Here is a 17,946-nt window from a genome sequence, read left to right as displayed (position 1 = left end):
AGAGAGTCAGAATTATTTAGCCTAGAGAAGAGAAGGCTCCAGGGAGACCTTGTAGCAGCCTTCCAGTACTTAAAGGGGGCCAACAGGAAAACTGGGGAGGGCCTCTTTATCAGGGAGGGCAGAGACAGGACAAGGGGGAACAGTTTCAAGCTAAAAGAGGGAAGATGTAGGTTAGATATTAAGAAGAAATTTTTTCCTGTGAGAGTGGTGATGCACAGGAACAGGTTGCCCAGAGAAGTTGTGGATACCCCATCCATGGAGGTGTTCAAGGCCAGACTGGATCTGGTCTAGTGGAAGGTGTCCCTGCCCATGGCAGGAGGGGATGGAACTCTGATCTCTAAAGATCTGTTCCAATGCACACCATTCTATAATTCCATGATAATTTTGCTGGAGTTTAATAAGGCGTTCTCCACAGAGCAGCTTGAACTTAAACCATAACAGTTTCATCACCCAGGCTATATATAAACAGCCTTCAGGGTATACACCATCAGGACATAGCAGACTATACAATATGTTATTTTCAAACTAATGGAAGCAAAACCAACCAGTAAGGTGTGGGGGGATTGATTTACCAATAGAATAAAACCCTGTCGACCTCAAGGAGCAATTTCGGTCTGTTGCTGAACAACACAGAGCTGTGTTCCGATGCCTGCTGTTACCCACCCACACAGATGAAGGGAAATTCAGGTGCACCTGATTATGCTGATTATCTCAACTAGCTATAATGATGCTGAACCAAAGCCACAAAGGGCATGTGGGTGGGTAATGCTCATTTGGCATCTGTGGGCTGAGCAGCTGCACAGCACCTGTACTGTTTGGCATGGGACTGTGCACCACACTCAACAGGGGCAGTCATGGTGACATTACAGACCTCTTAAGAAGCCCTTTGCCTAGATGGACAATGCCATCATTTTTCTCTTCAAGATGAGCAATCACGTCCAACTCGGTGCATCTTGCCGTCAAGTTGTAAATGAATGTGGCATGAAAGCTTTTGAAAATGATGCTTATGTCTGTGTAGGCTGACAATTAACATAGTCCTGCTGCCAGTAACATCCTCGCCTGCCATAAAGTTTATCAAGTCATAATCTCACCTTGCACTCCTGATAATACAAAACATCCTTCTAAGACAGTAAGAATTAGCAGCACTGGAAAATCATAAAAATGAAAGCAAAGCCTCAAGCTGAACATCTTAGCAACTATTTGATAAAGTTACACAGCATTACCACTAGCATTTTGACTTCTTTTAAATTTATAGGCTTATTTATTTTCTGCAGTATCAGAATAGGTATAGCTTCTGAATAAAATTTGAGAAAATAGCATAAAAACATTAAAAAATCCACTCATTCCATTACACTAGATTCTATTTGTATTATTTTGCACTTGCAAAAATCAAAAAAGAGAGAAGAATCTCTCCATCACATACTATTCTCTATGTATGAGGACAGAAAACTGTACCGCCATTTGAAAATCTGTACCATTTCTGGAAATCATACAAGTGAGGCACAAACCATATCAAGAACAAAATTTTAAATTCTACTTGTTAAATTTCAGACAGACAGTTGAAAATCATAGTTCTTACATCAGAAATGTTACTCTCCTGAATTTCTAATAAATTCTTTGGTTCTGAAAATAGATGCAAATGTGTCCCAGAACTGAGTACCCAAGATCAGTAACATTCCAAACATTCATTGATTTTAAGCAGGTTAGCAGTTTCTCACTAGGCTGATTGGTCTGCTTAAGATGTGGACATTTCCAGGCTTCACAAACAGTAAAAGTAGTCCTATACAGACTTCTTGTTGCAGTCATTCAGTTTCTTTCGCATCACAGCCTAATGATTTAGAAAGAATTAGTAACCTGGTCTCTTTAATACTTTTTTTTTTAATTCTTTACTCCGACTTGTATGACCTCAAGCAAGTCACATTCTTTCTGACACTAACTCTCACTGTATTCTATTGTAGGACTGACAGCAGCTTACCTCAACACAATGCTGTGATGCATAACTAAACAGACGTGAAGTGGTCTACTACAATATGGAAAATTGTATTGAGGCCACTGACTAACAAAACCAGAAGTAAAATGCAGAAATTCCCTGGCACACAGCAAAATGTTTAACTCATTAGATTATGTGGCCAATAGGGACAACTGCTAGAATGATAAAACTGATAGCTGGCACATGAAAGTTGCTTTCTCACCACTGGTATTTGCATGATTCACTGTAAATGTTAACTACTTAACATTTCTTAAATTATTTGCCTTAAAATTTGAGAAAAACTGAGTAACATTGCCTACTTATTACTAAAACAAATATTCTTTTTCCTCTTATAAATAAAAAATTCTTAGAAAACATACAACTAAGATATACCACAAATGTAAAAAAATACAAACACAAAAATCCCCCTTCATTTGGCTACCTTCCCTTGCATAAGTATTGATACAAAATATCTACCAAAAAAAAAAAAAAAAAAGCCCTGTTGCACACTTTAACATAAAGACTGTGGAACATCTAGGTAAACGGATACAATCAGAGTGATGTTCATATTTATACTAAATGTAATAAATGCTTATCATACAGCCCAGAAACAGCTTTTAACAGTTGGGCTCTTGTAAAGCTACAAACAGCAGAAGTGATAAACAGTAGAAACAATTACAGAGAAGATGCTTTCCAGTAAATATTGTGCTCCTCTTCTCTCCAAAGGCTAGAGCTACCTGCAAACCTTTCCATTATGAGTTCACAGCTTACACGGCTGGTGCTGTACTAGAAAGCACTCTGGTCTAAAAAGCTTTCACAAGCTCACTCTGTATAAATATTGTAACAAAATAAACAATGGTAAAGCTTATCAAAATATTGGCTGCCTTCAACTAATAAATTACAAAGGGAAAGTTTTCATATCCTGCAGGAAATAAGCGCTTAATCTATTGTTTTAAAGTCACTCTCCTAAGAGCCTTTAGGGTAAGAAGAAATAGACCAGGGTAAACAGAACTGATCTCAGAGTTAAAAGACTGTTAAAAGCCTTTTCATCACCATTGGCATTGACATGTGGCATTAAAGAGGATCAATATTTTACAAGAGAATATTATGGGCTGAATAGGCTGTCATGAGGCTTTCTTCTCATCACATGCACAACAGTGTATTATTTGTCTCTCCAAATAAACAGAAAACTTAACCTTGAATGTATTTTCGTGTATGCTTGACTACACATGACAACATTACATGTTGCAATGAGTGTGCATTGTTAGCATCTATTTTCCAGCCTTGTATATGAATATCTACGTGCAGACTGAAAAGCCAAGACATTATATCCAACCCTACCACACAGCAGTATCTCCACAGTGTTTCCCCTTGCATTTATTGCAGACTGTTGCACAGGTCAGACACTCATGCCTGTGGCCTCCTAAGCAAATACTGTGGTTCAAAAGTGACCTGTAATATACACTTACAGGAAAAAAAGAAATTTAAAAAGTAACTGATTTATATTGACTTGTATCCTACTACATTATTTTAATTTCTCGCTTTGTTATAACTGTTATAATGATCAAAATGCACAAAGTACCAAATCCTAAACAGTGCTGAAGTGATACAATTATCAACATTCCCATGGTTCTGAGTAGGGCACAGAAATCTGGCAAGTAGTGGTTTTTTATCTCTGATCTTATTGCTACTCCTGTGACAACTTGCCTACAGAATTACTTAAAACAGTACCTGCAGATAGTATTTTCAAGCTGGCTCCACTCCCAGAGGAATCAAATTATTTATAGGGTTCTGGAGTTATGTGATACTTAAGATAACCACACCCCTCCCTGTATCAGTGACCCTGCTAGGTCACATAGTTTTAATTACTTCTGTAGGCAGATTCCTGGCCCCACTGATTTACACACACTCATAATTCACCTTATACACACACAAGCTGCAAATATCACTGAAATCGAAAACATACTAATGAGAAATGCTTCCCTTTTGTAGGGAAGCAATATATTTGTCCTGGAGCCATGGAACCCATAAAGCTGCTGCAGCCCTGTTACAAATGCTCCTTTGCCAACATAATCTCACCTGTACTTCTGAATCAGCATCAACATGCTGGAGTTGAAACCAGGTGTCTCTGTTATGGTACTTCTGCAGATCTTCTTTCTGTATAGCTACCTTTCCTAGAGACAAAACAAATGAGAAGCACAGTTTAAGACATGCTATAGCTCCCTCAAAGCACATTTCCACCAAAAAAAAAAAAAATTTAAAACAATGATTTAAGGACTGCCCCATTCAAGAAAGACTTCAGAGCAAAAAAGGATTTCTTCAGGGCATACTTCTTTACACAATACATAAATCCTTCCGACGAGCAGTTTTTTCCACCTCATATTGTGAAAGACTAAAATTCCTAATGTCATACTCACCTAACAGACTGAAACACTAGGCTATGTAGATGAGGTTGTAAGTATACTTTAACTAAAACTATCATTATTACTACTTTGGCATAGCAATTAAACCCATGGCAGGAAAAGCTTGAAAACTGCTGGAGAGAGATTTGCAAGGTGGATGTCTATAACAATCTGAAAACAAAGTTCTACACATGAGGTTATTGCTAACAATGTTTTAGGATGAGGCTTTTCATTACATATTTTTGTAGGAGAAGGGCAGCAACTAGAGATGACAAGTCACAGATTATTCCCAGATCTGCATTTTGAGTCCCTGTTGACTTACCTCCTTTCCTCAAATCTTGCAGAGTTTGCATTCTGCAGCTCAGAACCACCCTAGTACTACCCCTGACTATACAGAGGGGGAAAAAAACCCAAACACAGTACAGATTTTCCCCCTTTTAACCCCTTCTTATCTCTACCAGGTTATCTGGTTTGGTAGTTATGGCAACAGCAGCCAGTTCCATGCTGTGAATTAATGCACATGCATGCTAGGGGCTAATATATGTGTAAAGCTGAAACCTCAGGCTGCTTCTGGTGACAGTTTACAGATTTCCAGTCCCAGTTTCTAAAGTACTCTGCCATCCTTCCACAGTTGCCCTCAGCAGTGTTCACCAGGGTTTCTGCTCTGGCTTCTACAAAGCTGCTGAACCATTACACCCAAGTCTTACTCATTCTGCTCTCAGTGCTCTCCTACCCTGATTGTCCTCTAGAGATTGCCACATCCATCTACTGGCAAACATTAAATTAGAGATCAACGAGGCAGATTCATTACCAGGCTCTTTATTACATAAGCAGAGCAAGTGACTTGAAACTTCTTAGAAAAGCAGTAATTAAATTACACAAGCCTACAGAATAATATGGCAGAAAACATAAATAAGACATAAGAACTGTGATGAATGGAGGACATCAAGTTACACTGCTGAGAATCTCTGTAACGATGGCCATGTATTCTCAAAGCTTCTACTTTTATATTTCAACCACAGCAGCTTGCAGGCAACCTAGTTTCTCTAAAACATTTTGAGAGAGTAATTTAAACACCCGACCTTTCAATAATTGCTTTGGACCTCATTTGAAATTGTTTACTGCTTGCTATCCTCATTGTACCCTTTAATCTCTTGCAGAAATCCTCCACTCAACTGCAGTGTAGCATGCACTTCCCAAACACTGTCATTTGTATCTCTCAGTCAGTCTCATTTGCAGTCACCACCCCTGAAAGGAACAAATACCCTTGCAGAAAATTTAAGGATGATTTCACCAACTCCGAACTTCTACATAAATGCTGTTATCACTGCCCTCTGTGTCAGCAGGGTGTCCCACTGCTCTCCACATCAAGGATGGCAAGAGAACCCAGATGAGCCTGACTGCACAGCGAGTACATGATCACAGCACAAAGTGTTTGCAGGCAGTGGTACCTGCCCCAGCTCCAAGAGGGTTAACACAGTGGTACAACTATTTTGATTAGGAAACTGTTTGAACAGCACTGTTTGCTCTGCACACAACCATGTCTTATTAACATTGACTGGGCTGGCTGGAATCCAAGGTTTTTCACTGTATACCAAGTGATCCACAAAGGAGAAAAATCGAGTAGGGAAAAAAAACAAACACAGTGAGAAAGGAAGGGAGAGTAGAAAAAAGAGCCTACACTTTGGCTAGTTTAAACGTATTCGAAGGTATATTACTGATAGCGTGGATTGTTGATCTGCCCTGTACACAGAGAATTGTTTAACAGGAGTGCCCTGCACGTTTTCTGTTTATAACTCTTCACCTGTCCTGACCATGTCAATACCCTCACCCCACCCACAGTCCTCCCCATCCCCAGGCCTGCGTAAGGCACAGAGTGGGTGCTGAGCATGGTCAGATCCTGCTCCATCCGTGCAGTCACTGCTCTGCTACTAGCTGACCTATGCCTGACCTGGCTCAAACAACTTCTGGCCCTGCCAGAACTAATTCGAGGCCAATAATCACAAGCTGTTGGCACCTGCCATTTGACCCGACACTCCATGATAAAGGCCTACCATTCTCCTTGAAGATAAACCTGACACAAGAGGTCAGAAAGGTTTACTACCTCATTTATAGGACCTTTTCCTCTTTGTGGTTCTCCAAACTCGGGCACGTTGTCCCGTGCTCTTTCTTAAGACTTGGGTGGCTGCCAGGCAGCGGCAAGAGGCTCCAACACTTGCACCTGAGGCACTCAGCCACTCCTGTTGGTTTCCTCAGAGCCACCTCAGGCTGCAGAGTGTCTGGGTCTGTTAAGCATTTAGACACTGTATGGAAGGAGACAGGAAACAGCAGAGCATGCTGAAAGGGATAAGGTGCAATTTCAAAAATTAGTTAAGCTACGTTTTCTAAAAGTTAGATTCTCATCAACGATGAAGTACAAGTATTCTTCTCATCTGAACTAATTTCTTTCTGAAATCTGACATGTGGGGGGCACAGGGAAACCCTGCACACTCCTGTATGTTTTTCACCCATGGCAGCGATTTCCCTATGTTCCCTCAACTCAGACTGAGCAGATCTTCACTGGCACACTGGAATCCTAAGCCCTTGTGTTCAAAACAAACATCCTCCATTAAAACTGACTGTGACATGTCACACCTGATTTAGAAGCCTCCTATTTTCTCTGCTCATGCACCCCTGTCCCTCTGGCATTGCTGTACTGAGACTGTAGAGGAAAATGATCCAAACTAAAAAACACCAAACAATGAATATAAACATTCTGAGGGAGAAGGAGGAAGAAATAAGTTTAAGGGGTTACATGTGGGTGTTGTTAGCATTTTTAACACACAGATCATTTCAACTGACCTGTTTTCTGGCTTACTCATTCAAGTGTCACATTAACACAGCTAGGAGGATAGGAGATAGCAGGAGGTCAATAATTTGGGCACAGAGACAGAAATACGCAAAAGAGATCATAGAACCATAGAATCACTAAGGTTGGAAAGGACCCACTGGATCATCAAGTCCAACCATTCCTATCAATCACTAAACCATATCCCTCAGCACCTCATCCACCTGTGCCTTAAACACCTCCAGGGAAGGTGACTCAACCACCTCCCTGGGCAGCCTGTTCCAGTGCCCAATCACCCTTTCTGTGAAAAAGTTTTTCCTGATGTCAAGCCTGAACGTCCCCGGCGGAGCTTGAGGCCATTCCCTCTTGTCCTGTCCCCTATCACTTGGGAGAAGAGGCCAGCACCCTCCTCTCTACAACCTCCTTTCAGGTAGTTAAAGAGAGCAATGAGGTCTCCCCTCAGCCTCTTCTTCTCCAGGCTAACAATCTCAGCTCTCTCAGCTGCTCCTTGTAAGATTTGTTCTCCAGCCCCTTCACCAGCTTTGTTGCTCTTCTCTGGACTCGCTCCAGAGCCTCAATATCCTTCTTGTGGTGAGGGGCCCAGAACTGAACACAGGATTCGAGCTGCAGTCTCACCAGTGCCGAGTACAGAGGGAGAATAACCTCCCTGGACCTGCTGGTCACGCCGTTTCTGATACAAGCCAAGATGCCATCGGCCTTCTTGGCCACCTAAGCACACTGCTGGCTCATGTTCAGTCGGCTGTCAACCAACACCCCCAGGCCCTTCTCCTCCAGGCAGCTTTCCAGACGGACTTCTCCTAGTCTGTAGCACTGCACAGGGTTGTTGTGCCCCAAGTGCAGGACCCGGCATCTGGCCTTGTTAAACCTCATGCCATTGGTCTCAGCCCAGCGGTCCAGCCTGTTCAGATCCCTTTGCAGAGCCTCCCGACCCTCTAGCAGATCGACACTTCCACCCAGCTTAGTGTCATCCGCAAACTCGCTAAGGGTGCCTTCATCCAGGTCATTGAGATGGGTAAGGATTTCTGCCTACACCACTTGGGAAAATGTTTGTTTAAGTACCAAACTCTCAGTACCTGTCCCTCATTGGAGTTTTAAAAGCTCTTCCTCGGCAAGTCAATACAGCCCATTATCTTAGCCCAGGATATGCCTGGCCTTGTTAATTCAGTCTAACATTTCCTTACAAAGATTAACAGAGTTGATAATTCGGCTCAGGTATTCTCCACCCACTCACAAACACCTTCTGTCTGGATTACCTGTTGGTGACAAAAGGATTAGGCAGTAGTTTAAGGATTATAACTCACCTTTTAATATTCATTTGCCAGTTTGCAGAGTGTTTATCCCACAGCTGAGATATGTGAATAATACTCATAGAATCATAGAACAGCTTGGGTTGGAAGGGACCTTAAAGATCATCCCATTCCAATCCCCCTGCCATGGTCCACTAGACGAGGCTGTTCAAGGCTCCTCTCAATCTGGCCTTCAGCACTTCCAGGGATGGGGCATCCACAGCTCCCTTGGGCAACCTGTGCCAGTGCCTCACCAGCCTCATCATGATGCATTTCTTCCTAATGTCCAGTCTAAACCTTTCCTCCTCCAATTTAAAGTCACTCGCCCTCATCCTATCACTACATGCCCTTGGAAAAAGTCCCTCCCCACCTTTCCTGCAGGCCCCCTTCAGCTACTGGAAAATGCTAGATTAGTATAAGATATGCTCCTTTATTGAAAGGGAAGTCAAGACAGCAGTAGGACAGGAGTTTGTAATTTTAAAATGGCACAAGGTTCTACCTGAAAAATGATCCAATGGTTATTTTACTGAAATCTAGAAAAAAAAGGAACATTTTAGGAGCTCTTGTACCTTCTCTTTAAATTATCTTTATCTTGGAATACCTGCAGAGTGAAAACCACAGAACTCTGCAAATTGCTGCCAAGTGAGCTGAAACGATAGAATATAATATTTTTAATACAATATCCTCCATTAAAACTGACTGCAATATAGTTAATTTACAGCAAAGGGTTAGGTCTGAGTCACATGTTAAAGGGCCCCACATGATTAATTAATTCAGTCTTCTCTCAGCTCTCAACAGAAACTACTTTGCCTCCTATATGCTCCAATATTAGGCAGAGAATCTGGAAGTTAGTTCAGAAGTTGCTTCAGTCCACTATATTAAATGCACAGACACACTATAACAGTTAATTACTCTAAAATAACTGATATGAAGGTGCACAAGACAAGTCACTTTCAATAGCTGGAAGGACTAAGGACAAATCAGAATCTATTTTAATCAACATTTTAGGCTGTGAAAGCCTCATGAAACTTCCATCTTCCATTACCTTGAAAATCTCCAACCAAGAAGCACCATTACTGCTCTAGACTACCTGGAATTTCATAATTACCTACACAAAAGATTATTTTTCTTATCAAATAAAAATACAGAAACAGCAATACAAAAAGAGTTAGATGCCTGCCTTCTTGAGTAACAGTACAAACTCACTCACCTCTCCCATAACATAGAAAAAGATTGAAACAACCCATCTCCACACTTGTGGATTAGAAAAATAAGGATGAGAATTAGGGGCAAGATAAGGCTTCAGAGCATTAGAAGTAGCCCCCTGGCTCCAGTGCAGTGCACCATGAACCATAAGCATTACCTAGCCTACCTGCTACCACAGGTAAGAATTAGAGGCAACAAAGTCAGAACACGTTCAGCACAGCAGTGTGCATCCTACAGAGAGTACTGAGGTGTACTATATTCATCACACCAGTTCTGTTTGTTTTTCTTAATAACTATCCAAATATAATAAAAATATCACTTATGAAACCCATTCATGGGATTTATCTTGGATAATAAGGTAGAGAAAAGTAGGCTGTGGATAAGATATAACTTCTGTCCTTACAAGCAGCAAGCTGCAGTATTGCATGGACTACGCATCCTCTATCAGGGTAGTTTTGCTAGCCACAGTCCTAAAGATCTCACCCAGGTTATATTGCAATTTCTACTCTTCCTTCCTGTTAAAAAAGACTCAAAACAAACACAAAAACAAAAACACAAACCCAAAAACAACCTACCCAACCACACCTCTAGTATTAATTCTCTGCCAGCTCTTGGGCCCTTAAAATGTCCATGCATTTGAGAAAGTTGGTCTAGCCCATGGCTAGTTGCAATGGCAAGTAGACACCAAGACCTCGCACTAGTGCTAGTGCTGAGCTATGCCAAGAACCACAGAAAATATAGAAAGCCCAGCTCAAACTATAGCAGTCAGAGAAAAGCTGGTTGGATCTACTCCAAATATAGATAGTATTAACCCTCATTTGGTAAGGAGGAGGGTTGTATAAAAGGACAATCAAGGTTCTAGCACATTATGCTTAGTAGTTTTGTTTATAATGTGTATACTTGTAGGAGGAAAGAGGAAAAACATGTATTTGTGAAGGCTCAACTTTGCTTTTCTGCTTTTGTGACCATCTGTTATGCTAAAAGATATTGGGAGTGCATCCTAACAATTTACTCTATGCAGTAAGTGTTTATTTTAGGCTTTCTGTGCAACTATAGAGAACCTTCTCAGGATAATTCTGGTTTATAGCTTCTCAAGACTTGTCACTGTGGAACAGAGTCATCTGTTTCCTTTATTTCATTAGCAGCTATATTTATACCATACTGGGTAGCTATTATTCCCATGTCATCCAACAGTACATCACAGAAACAGTAAACCAAGCTGTGACTGCAGGGTAGAAGAAACAGAGGAACACAATTTTCTATTAAAAACTTGATCTCTGCTTCATGTCATATTGGAAGATCTTTCCTCCATTTAGCTAGCAAGAAGCATAGTTTAACAGAGACCATGCTTTTTCAATTTTTCTTTTGAACAAATAAAATAATAAACTAGATTATTTGCTTGGGTGTTTGGTAATAAATGGCGGCAACTCTGCAAGAACATCTCCTCAGCTTTGGAAGTGAGTCATCAACAAAGGCAGCATCACCTCAAAGAACTTTCAATTCCAGGGTGTTTTCATTCTGTGAGAGCGTCCATGAGCTATGTATGATTTGGTTTCACCTACTGTAGTTCAGAGCTAAGTTTAATTACCTCTGAAGACAAATTTGTTTTATTACTTTACCTTGCTTCAGCTCATCTAGCATTAAGCTGGAACCCAGTTATAATCTGCCAGATTACAATGACCAAAAGTGTTGCAATTTGTTGTAGAACACACCTAATAACCTCTATGAAGGTGACATACATCAGTTATTGTAAATGTAATTAACAGAAGCTTGCTAAATTTCTCCCCACCATCCTTCTGCTCCTTCACTGAAGGGCTTAGGCATTTCACATCTGTGCTTTATTCACTACTATTCCATCCTCATCAGCACGGCAACCAAGCTTCCCTCTCAGTCAGGAGGGCCACAAACTTACAGAAGTTCTTACTCCCCAGTGCAGTACAGGGGACAAGACTTGAGACAGTGGGTTTACTACTTCCCCTCAAAACTTCATAGGGGGTGTATTTTGTTCTCTTCAGGTTCCTGCTTAATAAACATGTCAACAAGTAAATCACACGCATCTGTTATCAAAACAAATGAAGTACTGAGAGGGAAAAAAAACCAAAACCAAACCAAACACGTGATTTGTGATTTAAGTAGAGGATAAGTAAATGTGTATTTGTCACCTGAAGGGCATATGCTATCAACTCCTCTCACAGCACAGTGTTCAATGACTTGGTGTGGCACATTTCCCATATTTTAACTGATCTGTATGTTCAAGGTCACAGCCTGGCAGCCTGAACTGTTCATTACACACCTGGGAGAACACCAGCTCAGGGCATACCGCTGGAGACGGTTTTCTTCACTAAATCCAACTCAATTTAAGGACAAGGAAATCCTTCTGCCCCACTTTTGTACCGGCACAGCCTTCCTCACTCAACATTTCTAAAAAGCTGAAAACTAAATATCAAAACATTAAAGAATGTGTAATTACTTGTGCCTTATTTAGCAGCACTACTATCCTAATATTCCTTCTACTGCTGCTAGCCAAAGTTCTTTTTTCATGTTACTACTGGAGGGATACCAACTGATATTTTTTCAAGTTAACTTTATCTCCTCAATGTTTTTCTCATTCTAACAACTAGATGAAAATGGCTAGGCTATACTATATACAGACAAGTTCCATCAAATAAAACCTACTACTTCTTTGTAAACAAACAAATCTAATTTTAAACTGAATTTACTATTACTTTCAGTAGTCACTTCCTAGTCAAAGCATCTCAGCATACTATATAAATTGGTATATAAACCCTAGCCAGTAACAGTCAAGACACACAATATCAGTTTAACTAGCCTTAAGCTGTTGCTTATTTCCACAGTAACTGTGTACTTGCTACATTTTACCTAAAAAAACTAAATCATATTTCAGATCCACCAAGCTCTGCATTTTCTTCATTATATTTCAACCACCATCCAAGATTCTTATGAGACACAGTTGAAGAGTCATATCTGTTTCGCTAACAAAATCCTACATGACTTAGCAAGTTATGATTAGGAAAATGCAAGTGAAATAAACAAATGTGCAAACTCAAAGATATCTTTATCTGCACAATCCTCCCATCCTGTATCCCAAAATACTACACTATGTTCCAAAATGTGTCTGCTAGACATGTGTTTCAGTTTCTGAATTTGTTTGGTTCTCCTCGGAAGTTTGTCAGAGGCTTCAGAGGGTTCTTGTTTTTCATTTTCTCGCCCCCACTTCTTCCGCTTTTGGTGGCTTGAGCATTCTCATGTGCGACACACTGAGTTGCATTTCGGATGTTAAAGCACTTGCTACCATAAATTTGTACTTCATATTTGAATAAATATAAGCATGCCTACTCTGAGCTCCAGTCACCCCAGAAATCAGTATTATAATATCAAGAGAAGTTTCTGCAATACTAATTAGTGATTCAAAAGGAGCTCTGCTAATCAGCCATCTTAAAAAAAAACAGCTACTTGCCAAATTCTCACCATTTTGACATACGTGCACACTCTGTGTTCTTTCTGTCTTGAAACCCCCTCAAAACCAGCCAAACAATATAAACAGATGTCTTAAATACACCAGATCACACAGGAAATGCAGGCAAATTTGAAAGCTCAGTAATACCTAAACTTAAAATTAGTCTCCCTGGATGGAAGACGCTACCCTCAATTCCTTTCTCATAGAAAGTTCATTGCTAGATGAGCACAAATAACTGCATTTTCTTCAGCAGAAGTGTCTCATGATGATATAATATAACAAGCTATCTCTGTAATGCAAACAAAGGGCCCCTTTTTGCAGAATTCAGCAGTTCAGTGGAAAAGAGCTTTTTCTAGCACTACTCTGATAGTCGGAACTTTTTCAGTAGGAACCTCTTCCTAACCTCCCTTGCTCAAGCCTCTTCAAAAAAGATCTCTTAAAACTGAGCTGAAGATACACATAGAACAGATACTCCTTGTAAATGTTAGACTTTGTTTCAATGAAAAAATCCTCTTTCTCAGCTCTACTGCTTGGCTTTCTTCCTGCTGACTCCTGTTCAACAGGAACTATCAGAACTAACCACATGCAGTTACTCCAGAGCACTGTTCCCTTCCCAGAGTTTTTCCTATTGCAAGCAGGACTTAGAGTTAATATCAAAGTGGCGGTAATTCTGGATTTCTTTCTTCTCTGTATTGCTGTTTATCACACTTTCACATCTTTGAAATGAACTTCAAAATATGCCTGTGATAAGGAGGAAGGGGAACAGAGAGAGGGAGAGGGGAAAACTCAGACTACAACAGATAATATACACTGTGAAATCTCATTGAATACAGGTAAAACTGGAGTTTTGACTTTCAGTGCTACATCAGTCCAATAACACACCAGTCTGCCTATCTATGGCTTCTGCAACAGGTACAAAAGTCAATGTTACCATTTCCTGAAGAGGCAGCAAAAAATAGATACCTGATGAATCATTTGAGCATCCAAACAAAAGCATCCACATCATCTGCAAGTCCCTCTTTTCACTAACTGCTCCCAGTGCTTACTCTACCAGCTCCTGAAGAATTTCCCGCTCATGTCAGAACTTGATTATTAAAACAGGAACTTGGGGAAAATGGAGAAAAGGAATCAATTTGCACTTCTGTATCTGCAATTTCATGGGTCTGGCTTGCATCAAGCGTTCAGAGACCCTTGTTCCAAGAGAGGGAGTAAAGACCAGAGAAAGAAAATTCCCCGCTCGTGGGTCGCTGCAGCTGCAGAAAACCAGTGACACACAGGATATCAGATGAGGCAATTTCAACAATTAAAAACTCATCAGTTGAAAGCAATAACTCCTTTCTTTCATATTACAAGGGGAAACAAACAAAAAAAAAAAACTTTCCAAAAGCTCACTCAAAGCTCAATCTGATACCCTTCTCTCCAGGACTGCTAAATGCTGTACAAAGAGAACAACAACCCAGCTTCCTTGCTCGTATGCAAAACATAGAAGAATTAAAGAATAAGCTAGTGACTGCGTGTTAAACTCATGTAAAGATCCACATGAAGAAATTCGCACCACCACCCCACGCACTTTGGCATAATGCATTTTACAGTACTATACAAACTGTTGCTCAACATCAGACAGCTTGCTCACTACAAGCTCTATCAAGACACACACCTCATTGATAGCTATAGTTGTCTTATGCTGGCATTAGGAAAGTGTAATCATACACAACTTATTTCAAAAGCAAGAGATGAAAAACTGAAAAAAAGTCCAAACAAAATTAAAGTGGAAGCTGTTCCGCTCAACAGCAACTTTTACGAGATTTTTATCCCTGAAGAGATAAATGGAGTATCATGCAATTTGCTGCATTTGAAATGCATAGCAAATAATATCTGGGAGAGCAGGGGTCTTGCCCATGTCAAAAAGGCACTGGAGATCTTACAGAGCTGTCCTGTAGGCAACAGTCTGCTCTATTACTCTTCATAAAATTCTGTCACCATCGTAGCAGCTATCACTCTGCACTTCATTAAGGTGGTCACAGTTTAACAATACTGCATGCAGGTAAGTGTAATGAGTCCTGGAAAGCTGCCAGACTAAAGGCCTTGCATTTAGGAAAAAAAAATGCAGTATCAAATTATATTGCTGACATTTTAACAATGCTTCATTGTCTATTTCAGTTAAACTGCAATCTGCATTTACCATCGTAACAGACGGCATTTATCTCCCAGCCTTTTTTATAGTATGCAATACTGAAGGCATTTTTGTCACAAGACAAAAAAGGACAATACTGAGCAGTACTTACCACTGTTATTGTCAGTCCTATCAAGATCTTAACTCATACAACTGCGTACGAGCTAACAGTTAAAATCCAAGAGAAGTAAGCTATAAATAAAAATAATTTATGAACACATACCTATGATGGAATCCCTTCGAAAAACATCTCTGTCAAAAATATAAAACGACAGATGGCGAAAGGTCCGAGGAATTTCACAGTAAAAGTCTTCTCCATAGAAGGGGCTGGGTAAAAAAAAAAACAAAAAACAAACAACAAAACAAAACACACACACAAACACACACACACAAAGAAAAAGAAATTAGTGTTGGTATCCTAGAGGAGCCAGTGTGTTTATACTACACAACCAGAACACCACTCTGGACTGCGATGGACTTTACCACCCCAACTGTGTGTCTTCAAGCACTGTTCCACTTTGACTCTTCCCAACTATCTTAAATGACCACTGAACAAGATGTGTGAAAAAGAACAGATATTTCTTTTTATCCAAAAAACAAATGTCCTCAAAACAAAGAGGGCAAAGACCCTTTTACTTGTTAACATACAGCACCTTGAAGGGTAGAGAGAGGCCCCTGCTGCCACCCTACAGTCACAATAGACCATTATGACAGAGATCACAAAAGCATACAAATGAATAAGATGAGCAAAATACAGCGTGGTTCATGGTGCACCTGTGTATATATGTTATTTATTTTTAAAAGGATTCAGTTTATTTAAAATAAAATGCCTACAGCCGTTGCCTCTTTATTTATCTCCTACAAAATTTCTTATTTAAAGTCAGATTCAGTCAACTCATGGCAATTTAGCCTTGGAGCTCACCCTATGCCTGTTACCTGATAGTGCTGCATATCTGTCTATATTTTCTTACTGGAATTGTATAGAATAAGCTCTTTTACAGCAAGACCGGATTTTTTTTTTTTTTTAAATATATATACACCCATCACAGCATGAAAAGCTCTTTAGAAACTTAAGAGGCTTTTTTTCAATTCTACCAATTTTTTCCATTCTACCAAACCAACTCAGACACCTAATAGCAAGCCTTTCAGTTTCTCTCTATCCAATTACATGGTTAGGGATTTACTCCTAAGGACTATAAGCATATATCAACATTATTTATTCACTGACAGGTCTACCATTTTGCACAGAATTTTCATTCCAAGTCACTCATGCTTCAGTAGATCTACATGGGTGGATGCAATTTGAGTCATTTGGACAAATACAGCAAGCACTGCAGATGTTAGACTTAAAAACAAATATAATTCAAATAGGACAAAAGCCAGCAGATTTTTTTTTCCTCCCTTTTTAAACACAGACCTCCTGTCTTGGCGAACCACAAAAATGGGAGACAGAATAATGCTGTAATCACTATCAAAGGCTTTTTATGTTAGAAAATGAGATATCGAAAAAGTTAAGAGTTCCTTTCATTTTTTCAGCATTTTGCCAGGCTTCTTTCAGAATATTTTGCATCACCATATACTTTTGGTTGTATTTTTACTTACAGTAAAAGCACTCCCCCTCAGAACCGCCACATTCTCCCAAGAGCTAGCTGACAAATCTCACTCAAACCGCACAGGCATTGCAAATTATCTACCCACTCTGTTTGAAAATGCCACATTAATTTCAAGAAGTCCAGAGACATCATTCAATATTCAGTAAGAACATTATTTAAGTGACAACTCCACCAGCCACGTGGAAGAATACATATTGAATAAACAATGAAGCTCACGGCATACCCACAGGTTAAACTTCCATCACTGAAATGGTTTCCTATTCCTTCAAACAAATGCATCCAGCCATAAATTATGGCAACCAACATGAGCCCCGCTCAGTCATCCCTAGAGTGAAGGCAGGGGGAAAATCTAACAGCTGGAAATGGCATCTGGTTGGACTGCTTGTCCCAACTACCCTATCTAATTCAGCATTCTTGGTTATGTCCTCTCTATCCATTCTGCTCCAAGAGGTTTTATTTGAAACCAAGAATTCAGGAACCACCACTTCAGGCACAAAATACCCGAGTTCTTTGGAACAAGCAGATCCTAGTAAACTGGGAACTATGCAACTGACCCTGCAGCAACACTTCTGCTGGCAGCCCTGAGGGCTTCATACCGTGCACATGACTTGGGGCAAGTTTTCAGGCAGAGGCTTAATGAAAAGGGGCTACACAAATGCATAAACACTGCCCAAATACCTAGTGCATTATGCACACAGAACACTTGCATCTTTCACAGCTCTAATATTGTGCTCAGCCATAAAATTGTCCTTTCTGCTGGAAGAACGTGACAGATTAATTTACTCACCAATGACCTTAGAATGAAATGATACTTAATGAACTGTGGATTATATACCCAGTTCTCTGTTGAGAACACAGGGGAAGCTTCAGTATACTGGAAGTCTAAAGGCAATGTAAGTAAAAGCAGGACTTACATTGAGTATGCTTTAATTCAGCTCAGCCGGTTCTGGGGAAAAAAAAAAAAGAGTAGG

At 40.1% G+C, this 17,946-nt stretch overlaps 1 protein-coding gene across 3 annotated transcripts in view; it reads right to left on the bottom strand.

The window, feature by feature from the left end:
- Window positions 1–17,946, bottom strand: part of RASA3 (RAS p21 protein activator 3) — a 270,506-nt gene that overhangs the window by 65,914 nt on the left and 186,646 nt on the right. For all 3 annotated transcript variants that reach the window (XM_069877484.1, XM_069877475.1, XM_069877491.1), the window contains 2 exons: window positions 15,586–15,689; window positions 4,049–4,143 (listed from right to left, as the gene is read on the bottom strand). In XM_069877484.1, the coding sequence (XP_069733585.1) occupies window positions 4,049–4,143; window positions 15,586–15,689 (199 nt within the window). The remainder of the gene's footprint in view (window positions 1–4,048; window positions 4,144–15,585; window positions 15,690–17,946) is intronic.

The sequence above is a fragment of the Phaenicophaeus curvirostris genome, chromosome 1 (assembly GCF_032191515.1).
Source record: "Phaenicophaeus curvirostris isolate KB17595 chromosome 1, BPBGC_Pcur_1.0, whole genome shotgun sequence".
Taxonomy (NCBI): domain Eukaryota; kingdom Metazoa; phylum Chordata; class Aves; order Cuculiformes; family Cuculidae; genus Phaenicophaeus; species Phaenicophaeus curvirostris.
This window is presented reverse-complemented; position numbering and strand designations above follow the sequence as displayed.